The sequence below is a fragment of the Salvia hispanica genome, chromosome 5, assembly GCF_029641045.1.
Source record: "Salvia hispanica isolate PSC_SH4W2 chromosome 5, Shi_PSC_v1, whole genome shotgun sequence".
Classification (NCBI taxonomy): Eukaryota; Viridiplantae; Streptophyta; class Magnoliopsida; order Lamiales; family Lamiaceae; genus Salvia; species Salvia hispanica.
The window spans coordinates 13031828-13049594 of record NC_142696.1 but is presented as its reverse complement, the minus strand read 5'-3'; the positions used below and the strand labels follow the sequence as shown (position 1 = coordinate 13049594).

The 17767-nt window shown below is 36.8% G+C and overlaps 3 protein-coding genes across 7 annotated transcripts; 2 read left to right on the top strand and 1 right to left on the bottom strand.

Annotated features, from left to right (window-relative positions):
- On the bottom strand, positions 1-7285 carry DFB (DHFS-FPGS homolog B). Of its 3 annotated transcripts, XM_048087892.2 has the most exons (16): positions 7166-7285; positions 6911-7044; positions 6773-6838; positions 6490-6599; positions 6284-6344; positions 4989-5072; positions 4835-4891; positions 4629-4689; positions 3805-3851; positions 3597-3674; positions 2607-2762; positions 2240-2518; positions 1118-1196; positions 740-889; positions 490-629; positions 1-217 (listed from the first exon to the last, which is right to left on the bottom strand). In XM_048087892.2, exons 1-16 carry the CDS (start codon positions 7173-7175, stop codon positions 161-163), a joined length of 1569 nt encoding a protein of 522 aa, XP_047943849.1. In that variant the 5' UTR covers positions 7176-7285; the 3' UTR covers positions 1-160. The 3 variants fall into 3 exon arrangements, with proteins under 3 accessions (XP_047943849.1, XP_088915609.1, XP_047943850.1); XM_089059483.1 differs by lacking the exon at positions 7166-7285 and having other exon boundaries at positions 6773-6857; positions 6911-7023; XM_048087893.1 differs by lacking the exons at positions 6911-7044; positions 7166-7285 and having other exon boundaries at positions 6284-6339.
- A 1643-nt stretch (positions 7286-8928) lies between these two features.
- Positions 8929-12046, top strand: LOC125188873 (Tetratricopeptide repeat (TPR)-like superfamily protein). Of its 2 annotated transcripts, XM_048085940.2 has the most exons (3): positions 8929-9416; positions 9758-9933; positions 10027-12046. In XM_048085940.2, exons 2-3 carry the CDS (start codon positions 9790-9792, stop codon positions 11647-11649), a joined length of 1767 nt encoding a protein of 588 aa, XP_047941897.1. In that variant the 5' UTR covers positions 8929-9416; positions 9758-9789; the 3' UTR covers positions 11650-12046. The 2 variants fall into 2 exon arrangements, with proteins under 2 accessions (XP_047941897.1, XP_047941898.1); XM_048085941.2 differs by having other exon boundaries at positions 9758-12046.
- A 1071-nt stretch (positions 12047-13117) lies between these two features.
- EMB2739 (embryo defective 2739) lies at positions 13118-15831 on the top strand. 2 transcript variants are annotated; one of them, XM_048085942.2, is made up of 2 exons: positions 13118-13217; positions 13969-15831. In XM_048085942.2, exon 2 carries the CDS (start codon positions 14031-14033, stop codon positions 15465-15467), a length of 1437 nt encoding a protein of 478 aa, XP_047941899.1. In that variant the 5' UTR covers positions 13118-13217; positions 13969-14030; the 3' UTR covers positions 15468-15831. The 2 variants fall into 2 exon arrangements, with proteins under 2 accessions (XP_047941899.1, XP_047941901.1); XM_048085944.2 differs by lacking the exon at positions 13118-13217 and adding an exon at positions 13226-13749.
- Positions 15832-17767: the final 1936 nt, after the last annotated feature.

The following is a 17767-nucleotide window of genomic DNA, read 5'->3' as shown; positions in this document are numbered from 1 at the left end:
TTAAACAAACAATTTTTTTCTTTTGCATTGGAACAAACAAACACGGTGTAGATGATGATACAGTACAATATTTCCAATGTTTGTAAAAGAGACCTTCTCGTTGTTGAGTCTATAATCAAGGGTGAAACTGATCGTTGAGAAATCCGCAACCCTGCCAACTTTACTTGATTAATCTTAACGAATCGCCTACTAAATGTAGTGACCCCGTCACCAAGACCTGAATGAAGTACACATATACCAAATCTTGTTAAACACCAGTAAGAATCGCTTTGATAAAAACGAGTACTATTTTCGTAGTTCACTCATCTAGGTTTTCATGCAAGTTGAAGCCTGTGATGGTATGCTATCATGAAATGTGATTACGGATTACATTGTGATGAATCATGATGGCAACATTAAAAGCAACAGTAAAATGGATTTTCTTCGTCTTTAGACAAGTAATAAGCTCAACGTAGTTCATCCTCATAATTAGTTGGGTGCTAAAATTACCTGGAACCGAACAGATTGATTTTTCCGGATGCTGTCCCTGAGCCAATTAACAGCTAGAGGAAGTGATGTAAAAACTGTGCTGTTCTCCGAGATCTCAGTATCATCATTGAATGCTAATTCTGCATTTTCGGGATCTCTACCTGCAAGATCAGTTACAGAGTTTAGGCCAGCTACTCAATGGTTGACATATTTCTTATTTTATACTTTATGAGCATTACAATTGCAAATACCACCCAAGGGGCATCGGTACCTTTTTCCCGAACAATGAGACTTTCCCATACTTTTTGAAGCGTCATCTGCCATGATACATCAACTTGAGCATCATCAGTAGGTAAAGCAGTGCCCACTTTGTAATACACTGATGTGTTTGGAACAAATAAGGCCGCCTTGAAGTGGACTCCTGAAAGCATCAATGCGGAGAAATATTTTAAAAGGGCTTTCTTATTGTTTTTCTATTCATTTTTTTTCTGAGGATTGAATGTTGAACCAGAATTCTTAGATTCTGCATCCTTGAAATCCAGAAATACTGTAAATCAAATAAACTAAAGATTTTCGAATACAGTGCATCCTCCTATATCTATCAATCTTACATTCTGCACCCATTATACTTAATGAACTTGGTACTTACCATGACTAGCGCATGCATTTATCAAGCGTGGAAGAAGCAACTGAGGGTCTCTCACTGACATACAATTGAACAACAGAATCTGCACATTTGCCAACAAATTAAAATCATCACGTGTCAATACAAAATAGAACAAAGATATTATGCAGAGCAAAAAAAGAGTTTAACCACAAACAAGTCTCTAAAACTCTGTTTACAAGGTCAAGTTTTTGGCAGTCATGAAATGCTCTAATTTTCAAGGCCTACGGATTCAAACATCGCCTCACGAGATGGCATAATTTAACCATACATCTGCTCAACATAAAAAAACTTATTTTTCACATAGTGCATTTTCCCCCATCAATCGTAACCATAAAACTCAGGAGCTCATTCACTGTCATCCAACTTCTATCCTCTATTAGCTTAGCTGGTACTACCACGGAAATGGATTTATCAAAGCAAGCAGGAAAGATAGGTAATAAAGATGCAACAACTATTACCCAAAAGTAACTGAAGAGGATGTGAGAGATTCATATCAAACCAAATATTTCAGAAGATTCCATGCATGCACTAATACTATAAGGCAAAAGGTAAAATGTCCAAGCTTGGCTCTAGTTTCTTTCATTGTCTTTTTCTTCCTTTATTGTTCGAACTTTGAGGCCAGCAGGCATAGTCATTTCTCTGTATATGGTCTTTGTCACATGTGGCCAATACTTCAACAGATTATATTGTAAACACGCGCCACATAAATATAATCTATCCAACAAAAAAATACTTCCCCCGTCCCATCGAAGATGACCCACTCTCTTTTGGTTTGTCCCAACCAAGATGACCCGTTACTAAATATAGAAACACATTTATCTCTACTCTATTCTCTCTCCTACTTTATTCTCTCTCTGACACACAAAATAAAACTGCATAAAATCACATGCCGCCCAAGGAAGGGGTCATCTTCCTTGGGACGGAGGGAGTAGTATCTTTCCAAAATTTGGCACTGATTAGCATTATTGTTTCCCTTTATGCAGAGCTCATTTCCTATAGGTCAGGTAATAATCATCCATGAGCATTTCTGTTTAATGGAAAGAGAGAAATACTGGTATTTCAATAAATCAATCAGCATTCAAAATTTCAAACCATGAGTTGAACCTGAATAGGATTCTTTGCAAGTGGTCCATTCTTTTCTGATTTATTTGATCCTTTAGCGTCACTGGAAGACTGGTCATATGAAGGGCTAAAATCTTCTTTGGTTGCTAAACAAAACCATTTCGCACATACGTCCATACTTTCAGGGCTGTGGGCACCATCCAAATAGAAGACAAGATCTCCTGGGCTTTCACTCTCAATGAGATGATCAGGGACAATTTGTGCACGTCCTTGCAAAGAAGCTGTCGCAAGCCCTCTAATGAATTTCTCAGGTAGAGGGGTCTACATCCACAACAAAGTCAGAAAAATGGATGAACATATCGAGTGATGTAACAGTAAGACATGTAAAGCACTGTTAAATAGAGCTTACATTCTGGTTCAAGTTATTTATTCCAACATGCCCTGTCCTCTGAAGCCAAGTTGAGCATAATGCAACTGCAAGTCCTGCATTTATGTATTGGTGCTCACCCGCAAGCCCAAGATGCAGGTCACTTGGATGCATAGGATCAGCTTCTTGAAGATTTACCTATAAGCATTATACCAGCTTTACTCGTTATACATGTTTGTAATGAAAATAGTGTGGAAACATGAGCTGGCCTTTTGTCTATATAAATAAGCACTACAAAATATCAGCTTTAAAGGATGGCTTATCATTCATCAATACTTCCTTGGAATATATTAACTCTGAGATTGCATAGACTGCAAAGACTCAGAATGTATGGTTCAAGATGTACTTAGCAAATAGCCCATGAGCCATGGAAATCACGAGGCATAGTTTCCACTTTCCCCAGGGCAAATATATGTAGTTCAAAAGCTGTGATTTAAGCAGCTAAAGTGTAAAAAATAAACGGTGACAGAAAGTAATTTATCATAGTCATCTTAATCAAATTACTAAGCAAGGCCCTCATTCTCATTCAATAAAATTCCGCTTCTAGAGCTAGTTAGGACACGATAAATATAACTGGTTGTTCTTAGTACAAGTAGTACTTTACCCTCACCAAAAAAGATCACAAACAGTCTTTAAGCTTTTCAATGATAAATCTTACTCCCTCCGTCCCAATATAAGCGAGTCATATTCCTTTTTGGGATGTTCCACTATAAGTGAGTTATTTCTCTTTTTAGCAAGGAATCCTCTCTTACTTAATTCTCCACCTACTTTATTCTCTCTTTACTTCTCTACTTTTCTCTCTTTCATACTTTCCTCTCTCTACTGTAACTATTTCAATATCAATTCCTTGAATCCCGTGCCCAAAAGAAGTGCTTCTTCGCTTATCTTGGGATGGAGGGAGTATCATTTAAGATGTAAAAATCATAATTTCAATGTAGCAAATAATCAATTTCTGTATAGATATTAACTCACACCGAGCTCTGAGGCCTTCTGCACAAGAACGGCCATTGCTTCTTCAGGTTGTGGTATGGTAAAAGCTGGAACACCACTCTAATTACAGAATGCAAGGATTAAGGTTTTTTTAAGGGAAGGAAAATAAAGGATAGTAATAAAAAGAGAAGAAACTAGCTTTTTATATCTCAAATAGTGAACATGACAAAAGAAATAAGTGCCATCCAACCTTGAAGATTCCTGCCTTTTCCCCAGCAATTTGTCCTAAGGTATTTCCTGTTCAAGGCATGCAATCTATATATAAAACCACACAGCAATATTTTCTTTTTTCAACAAAGAACACATGTTTACTTTTTAAAAGAAACACCTTGACTGAGTAACCTTAGGATATTAATAACCTATGATTGTTAGATTCCATAACCATTCCGTATTGGAATCAACCAGTACATAATAAATCGAACATTTTTGCATATATTTCATTAATAGATACAACATGAGAGTTTATCTGAAGACTTTATAAGTTCAGCCCAAAAACTATTTCTTGTCCAAATGAAATTTTATTCATGATAGATTATCCATTGATAAGAACTGAAGCATACCCCCCATCCCCTCCCAAAACAAGAAAGAAAAATGATACTCCCTCCGTCCACGAAAAATAGTCTCATTTTGCCATTTTGGGGTGTCTACTAAAAATAGTCCCATTTCAAAAATGGAAAGTTCTTTTCATACTTTATCCATTTTTTCTCCTCTCTCCTACTTTTTCTCTTTTCCTCTCCTAGTTTTTCTTCCCTCTCAATTTACAAATTTTTCAATAAAACTCGTGCCGTCCACAAATGGGACTATTTTTTGTGGACAGAGGGAGTATATAAAGAATACAGGGGGCAAAAGAAACAATAAAAAAAATATTAATAAGATGAATTTCAAAATCTCAGATAAAAAAATATTGGCAACCATGTGCGACTTCTTATTGAATACAAGAAATTTCTCGAAGCTATACTTACCAAAACAGTCAAATTCTAAATTACATAAACATCATGGAGAGAAAGCACTAACCAAGAATTTCCATGTGGTCATACCCTAGGGATGCTATGCCACAGACAACTGGACTTTCAACCTGAAGGAATTCAATCATCATGATGTTAAAGATCCAGCAAACACTGGTCTTTCAAAAGATATTGCAATTCTGACAAGTATATAGTTCAAGTTAAACATAACCAATATAGGTGACTTTGGTGTTTAGATGAAAGTCTGATCCATACCACATTTGTAGCATCAAATTTTCCACCTAAACCAACTTCCAAAATGACAACATCGACCTGGATAAAAAATAACATCAAAATTATAATCGAGATAAAAATTCCCCCAAACAGTACAATGACTACAATCTATGACATTAGTACAGTTAAAATTTACCCCCTCGGCTGCAAATATCTTAAAGGCGAGCAAGGCAAGGAAACGGAAATATGTTGGCATAGGTACCTCATCGGAGGTTCTTTCCTGCATGGAAAAAATAAATTCATTCAGCAAAACCCCAAAGAAAAACAAAGCCAGCAGCCTCATAATTCTATTGAATGTGAACACAACTTGTATCTCCAGTATACTAAATAGTCAGAGTTGTACCATCTTATTTAAGATTGGTTAAACTACATAGTTTTCTTTAATTTTTTAGGGAATTTTACCAATCCAAACATATAAATTATGTTTGACCAATGACTAGCTAGCCACTTTAACTGTTTTGTTGCTACCTTATCATTTCATTTATCAAGAGGATGGATTATCTTTACCAAAAACCTAAATGTCGGGATGGTCATGCATGTGCTGCACAATCTTCAATGATGCTAGGAATAATATCAACTGTAGGCCAGGTGGATTTTCATTGATACAGCTAACAAGGCTTCCATTTGAAGAGTATAAATAGAGGACATCAGAGTCTTATCAATTGCAAAGTCATCCAACAGAACAAATAGCACAAACTCCAAGCAACAAAGCCAAGTACCCAGATGGCTCCAAGAGTACATATGAAAAAAATTCACTTCAGCAGAATTAGCCCATGAGAAACTTTTAATGGTATAAACAAAATTTAATCTTCAAATGGACTAGAAAAAAAACAAGTTGTCTCTCTAACTCTGAAATCTGGAAGACTTGCCACATAAAAAGTGCGCTAAGTGGAAGGGAATCCCTTTCAACAATGTGACAAGGGGGTATCCAAGGCAAGATCAGGTACTAACTATATCATCTTACAGATTGGTTTTCTAGAGAAAACTAGAATCTGAAGCATTTGACTGCAAAACTATTATTCTATCAACAGTGGTATCATAAACAAGATGCTGGATCACTGACAAGTTGGTTAAGTGAATTACATTCCCTAAAGAGTAATTAGTGAGGATCTGAGAAAATCGAGCTGAACACTTTAGTTGGTTAACTAATCTATGCCATTTATGAGTACTGTAATATAAATTGATGATTACATACAAAGCATAAACAACTTAACCGAGTCATGCATTTACCAAAACAGAACATACACATGTCAATGGCATAAATCTTAAGCATCAATCATTTTCTTGGAACTAGGCAAGTAAAGCTGTATTCCATATCATTGCCATAATAATGTAAAGCCATGATTTTAAAGGTGTGGAGTTTGGAAAACAGACCAAACAAATATATAATGAAAATGCTGGAACAGTATTTAGAACAATCAGCATACTTGCCTTTAGTCGATCCCAACACCACCAAAAGTATTCCAGAAACTTCTCTTCACAAACATCTGAACTAAAAAATCCGGTAGGGGTTGGGGTGAAAATAAACAGTCAATCTGATTGCATTTCTCCCCCAATGGGCAATGTATGTATGCATATAATATACGGTTTGTAATAAAGGTAGGCATTTTCTACACATGAATTTTGTGACAACATACCCGCCCAGCCTAAATCTTTCTCGAACATCAATAAGGTGAGGAGATGTGAAGAGCCCAGTATGGAAGCCACAGCTACGCAGAATAGATTCTGTGAAAGTGCAAGTTGACCCCTTGATGTTGCAGAACACCAAACAAAAGCTTTATTAGTGCTATACCATAACCATACTAAAAAAGAGTCCTAAGAAGTTGAGTCAATATGAATGAATCTGGCAAAAAATCAATATCATGTGTTGCCATTTTGAAATCCCCAAAGCCAAAACACTAATTGAATTCATCCTTTCACCTTTCCTTTGGTGCCTGCCACGTGAATAACTTTCATCCGTTTAATTGGCTCCTCTAGCTCAAGCATCTGAATTCCTCAAGCAGAGCTGAATTAGAAGAGAAGTTGAATCTATCCAATATTCCAATTCCAATAGAGTACCTTGATGTAATCAAACAATATGTCAAATCGATCCCCATTGTTGCTCTTATCTGCGCGGCTGCGCTTTGTTATCAGTGAAGACAGAGCATCCATTGCGTCATCGTATGGATTTACTGATCCAATTTCATCTTTGTCTAAAATCACCAAATAACTAAATATGAGCAACTTCAAACAGTATATCAATTACTAACAATCCTTCAGCAGTATTTATTAGTAGTTCATTGTACGATTATAAGAAAATTACATAAAGCTCACCTTGCGACATTTCTTCTATTCAATGGAGAGATTCACTGCTTTAAAATCTGGAGATAGTAGTAACATTCACTCAAGCAGAGAGAGAGAGAGAGCTGGTATAAAGCTGGAGAGCTAAATCGGATTAATACGAGTGTAATTTATACCTTTTCTGAAATATAACCTATCAAAGAGTAATACTTTCGCCACGATTGAGTCATTTTCATATTTGGTAACTTTTTTCTCTTTCTTACTTTACTCTCTCTACTTTATTCTCTCTACTTTATAATTTATTCTCTCTACCTTTTCATCTCTCTTACTTTTTTATCTATTTATTTAACACACTCAACATTCATTTCTAAAACTCTGTGCCCAAAAATTCCGCCCCGACTATAGCGAAACGGAGGGAGTACTACATTCCAAAGAAGAAAGGTACTCTCTCCATTCCATTGAAGATGACACACTTTCCATTTTAGTTTGTCCCAACTAAGATGACTCATTACTTAAAATGGAAACACATTTATCTCTACTTTATTCCCTCTCTCTTACTTTACCATCTCCTCTCAACAAACAAAATAAATTTGCATAAAATCTCATGCCGCCCAAGAAAGGGGTCATCTTCCTTGGGACGGAGGGAGTATATACAAAGGTAAATTAATAAAATAATAATATAAAATGCATTAAAAATATAAAGCATGATACCTTCTCAAATACCTTTTCCCTTAGAGAATGATTTTTTATATAAAGAAGGCAAATATGGTAGTTATGAGATTTTACCTCTCCATCAATGAGAGATAAAAATACATCTTCAAAATGGGAAAAAGTATAATACCTTCTCAAATACCTCTTCCCTTGGAGAATGGTTTTTTATAAAAAAAAAATAAATAAATATGGTACTTATATGACTTTACCCCTCCATTTACCTTTTTCCTTGGAGATGCTCTCAGTCGGTCATTACTTTTTTGGTTCGTCGGCCAATACTTGACATACTTTTTTTATATATTACTACTATTTTACTTTTGTTAACACATTTCACTAATTTTTTAACTCATGCTGAATCAAAGTGTGACAATTAATTGCTGAATGATTTAGTATTAATAATACCTCAAAGAAAACCTAAATCCACGAATTACACTCGCAATTCTCACGTTCACATGTTCACTCAAGTTATATAAACCATTTACAGTAAACCTAAACTCATTTTTCAGTATATGTCACAATAAAGAGTAATTCTACTCCAAACTCAAACTCAAACTCAAAACAACATCCCTATTCACCTAATTTTTTATTTATTTCAATTTTACCTATTGAGTAAATATTTATTTAAATTACTCCCTATTCACCTAATTTTTTATTTATTTCAATTTTACCTATTGAGTAAATATTTATTTAAATTACTCCCATATTAACCCTACGACACTATCAATAACTTACTACTGTACTATAATTACAGAATTTAATACTTGAATTTTCTTAATAATTTATTTATATATATTTAATATAAATTACTCTATATTAACTTGAGAATTAAAATATACTTAAAATACAGCTATAATCTATAAACATAAATCAAATAGATTTAAATATTGAAATACTACAATAACATTTAAACTGAACTAATCCATTTAATTTACTTAATCAAGCTCATTTTACTAATTAACACGATTAATTTATTTAATAACTAATTACATGCAACTTAATTTTGAAGCCCAATTTATTCGGTCCATCTCCATTGTATTTAAGGCCCACTTTTAAATTAAATATAAAATGTGCACAGTGAGCGGCGCTTCATCTCTTCTTCTTCTTCCCGCTACCAGGATGGTGTATGAAAAGTATTAGTGATCCGTTTTCAATATCCAGAAAGAATTGACCTTGGATGTAATATGTGAACAGAACCGACCTAAAAATATGGTATCACTGTTCAAACACGTAAAAATTCGGGGATTTGGGATGGGTTTTGGAGCATGGTTGGAGGTGATTCTTTTCTCAATTTTTCGTGTTACCGTTGGAGATGCCCTCACCGCCGACTCAGCCTGACGCCTCATACCCGCGGCCTCGCATCTGCAGTCAGCTCCTCGCCTTCTGCCCACCAACTGCTTGAAAGATTGCTCCAATTGATAGATTCCTGTTTCCTTTCTTTCTCACTCACCCCTCTCTCTTTCATTATTATTGTCACCATCCCTTCTCCCCATTTCCCCTAAATTCAACTAAGCAATCCCAACCCCATTCTTCCCTATCAAGATTGGATTTTTTTCTCAACCCGAGCTGATTTTTGGTGAGTGATTGGTTCCTGATTTCATTTGTGTGAATCTTGATTGGAGTTTGATTCTTGGTTAGTTTGTTCATGGTTAATGCAGATTATTTTATGCTTTCTTTCCCTTAATCAATGATTAATCGATCAATACTGATTTAGTGGGGGTGTTTTGTGGATCTTGATTTTTGTGATCTTGCTGTAAATTTTGCTCCTTTTTAAATTGAATTGATTGTGATGATTTTCAAGATTGATTGAACTTTATTCCTGCTAAAACCTCGTGCCCCTTTGGTTTTTTGGGATGGTATTGTTTGTATATTGTGGATTTCTTGAAGCTTGAACCGACATATTTTGTTTGTAATCAGGAAAATGCTAGGAGTAGGATGAGGAGGAAGTAATGATAATCCAATGTTTCCTGGTTATGTGGAGGAAAATCGTGCCCAATGCAATAACAATACATTGCCTCAACTGCAGCTTTTTGCAAATGGAGAGTGGTTTTTTTGTCCTTGGATGGATTGTGATCGAAATGTGGTTCTTTTGTGTATGTTTGTTTTCTCTTCGATATAGTTTGTTTGAATTTTAATGGGTATTGAAAAAAGAAATGAAAAGCCATATGCAATCACTTGTTTCGCAGCTGACAAAGCCAACTCAAACCCTCTCCACAACCCGAATCCTGCACGCCTTGATCATCAAGCACAGACTCACCTTCGACCCTTTTTACGCCACCAAGATTCAGCGCTTCTACGCCATCAACAACGACTTACTCTCTGCACGCAAACTTTTCGAAACAAGTCCCCAACGAAGCGTCTACCTTTGGAACTCCATCATCCGCGCCCACGCTCAGTCCCACCACTTCTCCCACACATTTCGTCTCTTCAAACGCATGCTAACCTCCGAGACTCCACCTGATAACTTCACTTTCGCGTGCCTCGCCCGTGCTTGCTCGGATAAGCTCGACATCTCAGCCTTGAGAGCTGTCCATGGGAAACTGATTGCTTATGGCTTAGGAGATAATTTTATCTGCACTAGTGCGCTTGTGAGCTCTTACTCGAGGATGGGAATAGCTGAGGAAGCGAGCTTTTTGTTTAGTGGGATCGATGGAGAGCCTGATTTGGTGCTTTGCAATGCAATGGTTTCTTGCTATGGGAGGTGTGGAGATTGGATTAAAGGAGTGGTTTTGTTTAACTCAATGATGGCGATGGGAATACAGCCGGATGGATACACGGTGGTGGGATTGATCACTGGGTTGAAAAGCTTTAGTTTGGTGAATGTGGGAGAAATGGTTCATTCATTTTGTGTTAAGTGTGGTTTGGATTTGAGTGATCATGTGGGGAGTGCCCTTGTTGGTATGTACTCGAGATGTGGGAGTGTAGAGCTAGCTTGTAAAGTGTTGGAAAATATAGTTTTACCGGATGTAGTCTCGTGGTCAGCACTGATTGCTGGCTTCTCCCAGAGTGGAGATCATGCTAAGGCATTGATGCTTTTTAGGGAGTTTGTTATGTCTGGATGCAAGTCGGATCCGCCTCTGCTTGCTACTGCTTTGGCAGCTATTGCTCAGACGGCCGTTGTGGGGCCGGGGTGTGAGGTTCATGGCTATGCTGTGAGGCATGGAATCGATAAGTGTGTTGGAGTTTCCTCTGCTCTTGTTGACATGTATGCAAAATGTGGATTCTTGGAGATGGGGATTAGGGTTTTCGAGAGGATTCCTAAACGGAACATTGTGTCATTTAATACTGTGATTTTGGGGCTTGGTTTGTATGGGCGGAGTGGTGAAGCACTGAGGATGTTTGACGAGGTTCTTGAGCAGGGGATGAGACCGGATGAGACGACCCTTACTGGCATTCTCTGTGCGTGCTGTCACTCTGGATTAGTCGAGGAAGGGATTGGTTATGTCAAACTTTTGAGAGAGAGATTTGGTGTTGAAGTGAGAACTGAGCATTATGTTTACATAGTTAAGCTTCTTGGGATGGGTGGGAGGTTAGGGGAGGCTTATAATCTCGTTATGTTATTGACACAACCCGTGGATTCCGGTGTGTGGGGTGCTCTTTTGTCGTGCTGTGAGCACTATAAGAACTACGAGGTGCATGAGGCCATTACTAAGCATTTTTCAAAGAATGAGAGCATAAGCAGTGGTGACAGTGTAATGCTCTCTAATTCGTTTGCTCACGTTGGGAGGTGGGAATGTGTGGAGCAGCTGAGGGTTGATGGGGCCAGAGCCAAAGGGAAGTTGCCTGGGTGCAGCTGGATTGCTTCGTAGATCAACCAAGTGGCGAAGCAAAGCTCGTTGAAATCCCCTCCATGGCTCACTAGATAAAGGTGTGGAGTTAGAGATGAGTCTGGAGTGAAGAATGTGTCTCTAGGGAGGGAATGCTAGACCTTCCTTGAGGAAGCCGCATGACAGCGGTTCGCCTTTGTCGAGGCCCAATGGTCTATCTCTATGCTTCCTCCTACTGTGGTAAAGGCAAACTGTTGTGACTATGGCAAAGATTGCAGTTGGTTAATAGACAAGCATAATACTAGGGATGTCAATCGGGTTAGTCCACCAGGTTACACTGTGAGCAACTTATTGTAAATACGCTCTCACTTGGAACTTTGTTTGCTAAGCTTGTGGTTTGACCCAGTCTTGAGTAAATGGAATTATTAATAGCATATTATTTCTGCCATCTATTCGTGTTTTGGGATTTGGTTTCATTTTAGTAGTTCAAAATGATGGTGATCCATATTTGTCGTCGCTAATATACTTTGGTTCCACTTAGTGCAGCTGTTCAAACTCAGTTAAATATAGAGGGTTTAATATTTTTTGGATTAAATTCGTACGCCTTTCATAATATAGGATTTCATTTTAGGGGATTTTTGCACTTCTTTTCTATTTTATCCTTTTCTAATTTTCTTATTCTATTCCCTCACAAAATATAAAGATAACCAAATTACCCGTTGAGAGATTTCAGTTTTTTATTATTTGATCAAACTACCCAATAAGGGATTTTGATTTTCCTAATATTGAAATTTCTCATTGTAAATAAAATAATTGACCAAGTTACCTAGCAAGAGATTTATGTTGTTTTTTTTATTCTCATTCCTCATAAATTACAAGAATTGACCAGCTATTTTGATCGATTATTGTATTTTATATGGGAAAGAATAAGCAAAGAAGAGAAAATACAAAAATTCCCTAAAATGAAAAATTCACTTGCTTTGATCTCATATTCTAAAAGTGGTGTGAATTTAATATCACAAATAGAAAGGTAGTAAGTTTATTTTGGTCCTATATACGATTTCATTTTATTTATTCTTTGGGTTGTTGGTAGGATATTATCAATGCTAGTATGCTACTATTAATTTTACTACTCCTTCATATTTATAAATAGTTATTTATCAAGTGATAAACCCAATAATAAATTTAAATATATTCTTGAGTTTAATTGTATAAAAATTAATTAATGGTTTGTTTTATATTTTATACTAGAAATTTGTGTTGATATGAAAATTTCAAGCATTATTAACCCAATACAAGTTTTTACATTTATTTTGTGCATTAGTTATTCTCAAATTTTATTTGTTCTTTTTTATATTTATCTTTCTTTTTTGTCAATTTCAATTTTTTTATTTAACTTATTAAATATATATTTTTAAAAATTATACTTTTTCTATCCCAACGAGTTGGTATAAAACTTTTGAATATAAAGACACGAGTATCTAAAATAATTTTTATTCACATCTTGCACGAAGTATAGTATGAATGTCGTCAGCAGCGCTAACGCCAAGGGATATACTAGTAGTAACCGTGTACAGTGAGCAGCGTTCATCTCTTCTTCCCGCCACCAGGTGAGTTTCAGAAATTTTCTTCTCCCTTCTAAGTTCTATCCCCACTTTTCAATATCCAGAAAGAATTGACCTTGTAACATGTGAAAAGAACCGACCCAAAAATAGGGTATCACTGTTCAAACACGTAAAAATTGGGGGATTTGCGATGGGTTTTGGAGCATGGTTCGATGTGATTCTTTTCTCAATTTTTCGTGTTACCGTTGGAGATGCCCTCACCGCCGACTCAGCCTGACGCCTCATCCCCGCGGCCTCGCCTCTGCAATCAGCTCCTCGCCTTCTGCCCACCAACTGCTTGATAGATTGCTCCAATTGATAGATTCCTGTTTCCTTTCTTTCTCACTCATCCCTCTCTCTTTCATTATTATTGTCACCATCCCTTCTCCCCATTTCCCCTAAATTCAACTAAGCAATCCCAATACCCCATTCTTACCTATCAAGATTGGATTTTTTTTTTCTCAATCCGAGCTGATTTTTGGCGAGTGATTGGTTCCTGATTTCATTTGTGTGAATCTTGATTGGAGTTTGATTCTTGGTTAGTTTGTTCATGGTTAATGCAGATTATTTTATGCTTTCTTTCCCTAAATTCAACAAAGCAATCCCAATACCCCATTCTTCCCTATCAAGATTGGATTTTTTTCTCAATTCGTTATAGTGTTATGGTTTTGATTTTGTCCTCTTGCTCTGATTATTAATTACCTCATCTCAGACAGTTTTCCTTTTAACCCTATCTGTTTATTGAACTTGTATGCAGTTCCAATTCAGTGTGGTGCTGGCGTTGGGACCATAAATCATGTCGGGAACAGGCACGACGAGATGACGTCAAAATTAACGGTAAGACCGCCTTACGAGGCGGAGAGCTCGCTCGAGATCACACTACGCCAGACATTCTATTGTCTCGAGCCTCAGCTTAGGCCCCCTTTTCCTCTCACTATCCCAACTCAAGAACAGTACTCGCTGCTCAACAAAGCCATTCTCTACGCTATCTTATCCGAACCCCACCTCCGTAAAATCCACATTAAGCATTTACACGGTGTTATAACTGATGGATACGGCTACTTCACCAGCATTCTTGTTATAATTGTGAATGATATATATGGGAAGTTGGTCGATTCTGCAAAAAGGCAGCTTCTTTGGATTATCCGGGAGATGGTTGATGTGGCAGCGGTTGGGTTTACTGATTTACTGGTGGCCCTTCTGCGGCAGATTGTTGCTGGGGATTCTAGTGAGGAGAATCTGTGGTTGTGTTACGAAATGGTCACCCTTTTCTCCAGCAAATGGGATTGCCTTCTTCAAGAAGGCTCATCGGGTTTGACTGCTGCTTTGTATGTGTTTCTGAGGTTGCTGTCTGATCACTGCAGGGTATCGATATCGAATGCTCCAAAGTTTGAATCTTTAATCAAATTGGAGAAGGATTTTTGTGTGAAGATGTTAAGGGAGAAATTCGGCTTGTGTTTGAGGATTGGGAGGGATCTTGTTAGGCTTTTGCAGGATTTGGTTCATGTTCCGGAGTTTCGGGCCATATGGAGGGACTTGTTGTATGCACCTAGCGTTTTTGGAGTTGGTGAGTTTTTGGATATATCAATGTTGTATTATACAAAGACTCCAAAATGGTTTTTTTTGCTTACGGTGAGTCCACAAATGGAGTCTCAGTTGAGGTTTTTGCTGACTCATGTGGAACATGGTAGCCAATTGAGGTATCAGGATTGGTTTACAAAGAAGTTTCTCAGTGCACCTGAGAAAAATGCAGTCTTGATTGATATAGTGAGGTTTATATGCTGTGCTCACCATCCATCTAATGATATTATTCATTCAGGTATCATCCAGAGATGGGCTGTGATAGGTTGGTTACTGAAGTCCTGCATGAAAAACTACATTGCAGCAAATATGAAGCTTGCGTTATTTTATGATTGGCTGTTCTTCAATGAAAAGTTAGATAGTGTTATGGATATCGAGCCTGCACTTTTGCTGATGGTGCATTCTATCCCTGAATATATTGACATTACAAATTCTCTGCTTGAGTTTCTGTTTCTTTTATTGGATAATTATGATCTTGAGAGGAAGGAGATTGTGCTTCGTGGAATATCATCTTCTTTGCATACACTTCTTAGGAAAGGCGTTGTTAAGTCGTTAGAAGTGTTAACTAGATGTGATAAGCTTTCTCAGAATCTTAAGGAAAGACTTGCAGAATTGCTCTCGGGGTGTTCTGGCTTTGTAGATAATTCCAGAATACTAACTTCTCAGATGCTGTAGTCGGCCTTCGTTTTTCCTGTCTGGAAAGCCCAACATCGTTAACCGGCCTTCACAAGAAGCTCTTTGCAGCAGTTGAGGTACAACTATTTAACAGTATCAGCGGTCTATTTATCCGGTACTTGTACTTGGCTGTTGGCACAAACATCTGCAGCATTTCTCTGTGAGCTTGTTGTAGGAGAACTTAAACTTTTCAATACAAGTTTCTGGATCGAAGAAGTTTAGGGCATGATTGATAATTGTAATACTCTTTAATTCTTTTTTTGGGACTCTCTATTTCACTTCTTTTAGTTCCAATAGAATCAAATTATTCTGATGGAAAACAGTGCCTGTTTCTCAAATGAAATTATTGCTCTTTGAATTGTAATCATGTGTTATTCTCACAATTTCTCAAATCACACGGACATGTTTGTCAGTTACAATTGAAACTGTATACTTGAATTCTCCCGTTTGGTTTGTATCAAGAAGCTACTAACTACTAACTGAGCTACACTTTATCGTCACTTTCATCACTTTTGGGTTGACCAACTTGACTTCTCAGATCTTCTACTTTGTCTAAGTACTTCAAATATGACTGGATTATACTTGGTGATGATGAATTCATGTCCACTTTCCAAACAAAATTCATAAAGAAAATAGAGTGGATAAATTAGAGGACAGAGGCAAGAAGAAGGAATTATGATTACAATTAAAATAAGAAAATAAAGTGCGAAGTGAGTGTAAATGGAATAGCAGAACTGACTGGCCATTTACAACTCACTAGTTCTGTAACAGTAGATTTATAGCCTTGTTATGTTCCCTGTCTTCGTTCAAGACACTGCATAGCTGCTTTAACATTTCTTCATATCTTCCTCTGTCATGAAATTTACGGTATATCGAACTGTCACAAGTTTTAGATATTCGTCGCTATAATGGTCAACTCTAATGTATCTATGTATCAGTTTGATGCTTAAATTTTGGAACTGCATATATATGAATGTTGGGAGTTACTGTTTTTTGAGAGCTTTGGAGATCCACTGTTCTCGGGTTTTCAGCAGGCTCGTTGAGCTTCAACATGGAAGGCTACATGGTTCATCAGTCTAACTGTTTGTATCATAGCTTCGGTATGAGTTTCAATGTGATTTTAGAATCTAATTCTTGATTTCATCTTTGGTATTTCAAGATTTTCTGTTTTCATGTAAGATATTTATGACTCTTAATCCTAACAGACTTTGCATATGAAAACTCATAATCTGCTCCACTTAGAAGTTATACATTCTTGAAAATTTTGGCAGTTTTGTGAAACAAATGTCAATTGCAATATTAACTGGTGTTAATATGTTTCTCTGTGTGCGTCTTGGGGGTGTGAAACTGGGAAAAGTATAAATCTTTGCATGGTTTTGATATTTTAGAAGAAAAATTTTGTAGTGATTATTTTGAGATTGAGGAAATATAAAGTGGAATAATGGTTATTTAAAGAGTAAGTGAAGTGATATCTTCAACAAAACATATTGTTTGTATTTTTCTATAAATCATTCTGATTCCTTTCTTTGATTTATTATTATTAGAACTGAACTTTGTTTTGGCGCTTTATTACTGTTCCAAATCACAAATTAAGTAATTGTTTAAGCCTCGTAGGACAAAATAACCATTTAAGACACTTGAAGAAAATGATTCAGCACTTAATTGCTTTCCACTGCATACTCTGCTATATTTCTTACTCCAGGTTGGACTTGAACTTGTTCCAAGAGACTATGATATGGATATAATCAACATGGAGGCTGTTTATAAAGTCTGCTTTTCATGATCATTTGAAATGGAAAATGTTTCTTCATATGTTTCAAGTTGTTCTCATAGCATTGCATGTTGCTTGCTCATCTGCTACACTTTTGGAATCATCCAAGACTTCCTTGGATAAGGGAAAATTGGAGGATGCTGTTAATTATGGAAAGTTAATACCCTGATAGATATCGATTCGATAATGGTAAAACTACGTTAGGGAATGAGAGAAAAGAGTATGATGAACATTTATTTTATCTTTTGAAGGCACTTGCGGAACCGGTTTTTGTCTGTGGTCCTTATCACCGAATGACACCAGGGGCATATAGTCTGTGGTCTGTCACTGGGGATTTTAATCAGGCAATCTACAAAAATGAAGAGTTTTTGCTTAGCTTTTAAATCATGATACTGTTTTAACAGTATATGCAAAAATTTGAGCCAAGCTCGCAGAAAAGGGCATGCTTCAGCAGCTCAGAAAAAACCGCCCATTCTTTTGCTGAATTATGTTTCGCGCTTTTTAATTTGTAAGTGAACTTGCGATCTGA

Bases quoted from the DNA above. Each gene is read 5' to 3' on its own strand.
- DFB (XM_048087892.2), bottom strand. The intron at 6,839-6,910 runs GTACTCTATTGG...TGAGGAATTCAG, and splicing joins TATTGTTTGATTACATCAAG to ATGCTTGAGCTAGAGGAGCC. The intron at 5,073-6,283 runs GCAAGTATGCTG...TTTTCCATGCAG, and splicing joins GGTGTTGGGATCGACTAAAG to GAAAGAACCTCCGATGAGGT.
- LOC125188873 (XM_048085940.2), top strand. From the start codon at position 9,790: ATGATAATCCAATGTTTCCTGGTTATGTGGAGGAAAATCGTGCCCAAT. The intron at 9,934-10,026 runs GTATGTTTGTTT...CTTGTTTCGCAG, and splicing joins TCGAAATGTGGTTCTTTTGT to CTGACAAAGCCAACTCAAAC.
- EMB2739 (XM_048085942.2), top strand. From the start codon at position 14,031: ATGACGTCAAAATTAACGGTAAGACCGCCTTACGAGGCGGAGAGCTCG.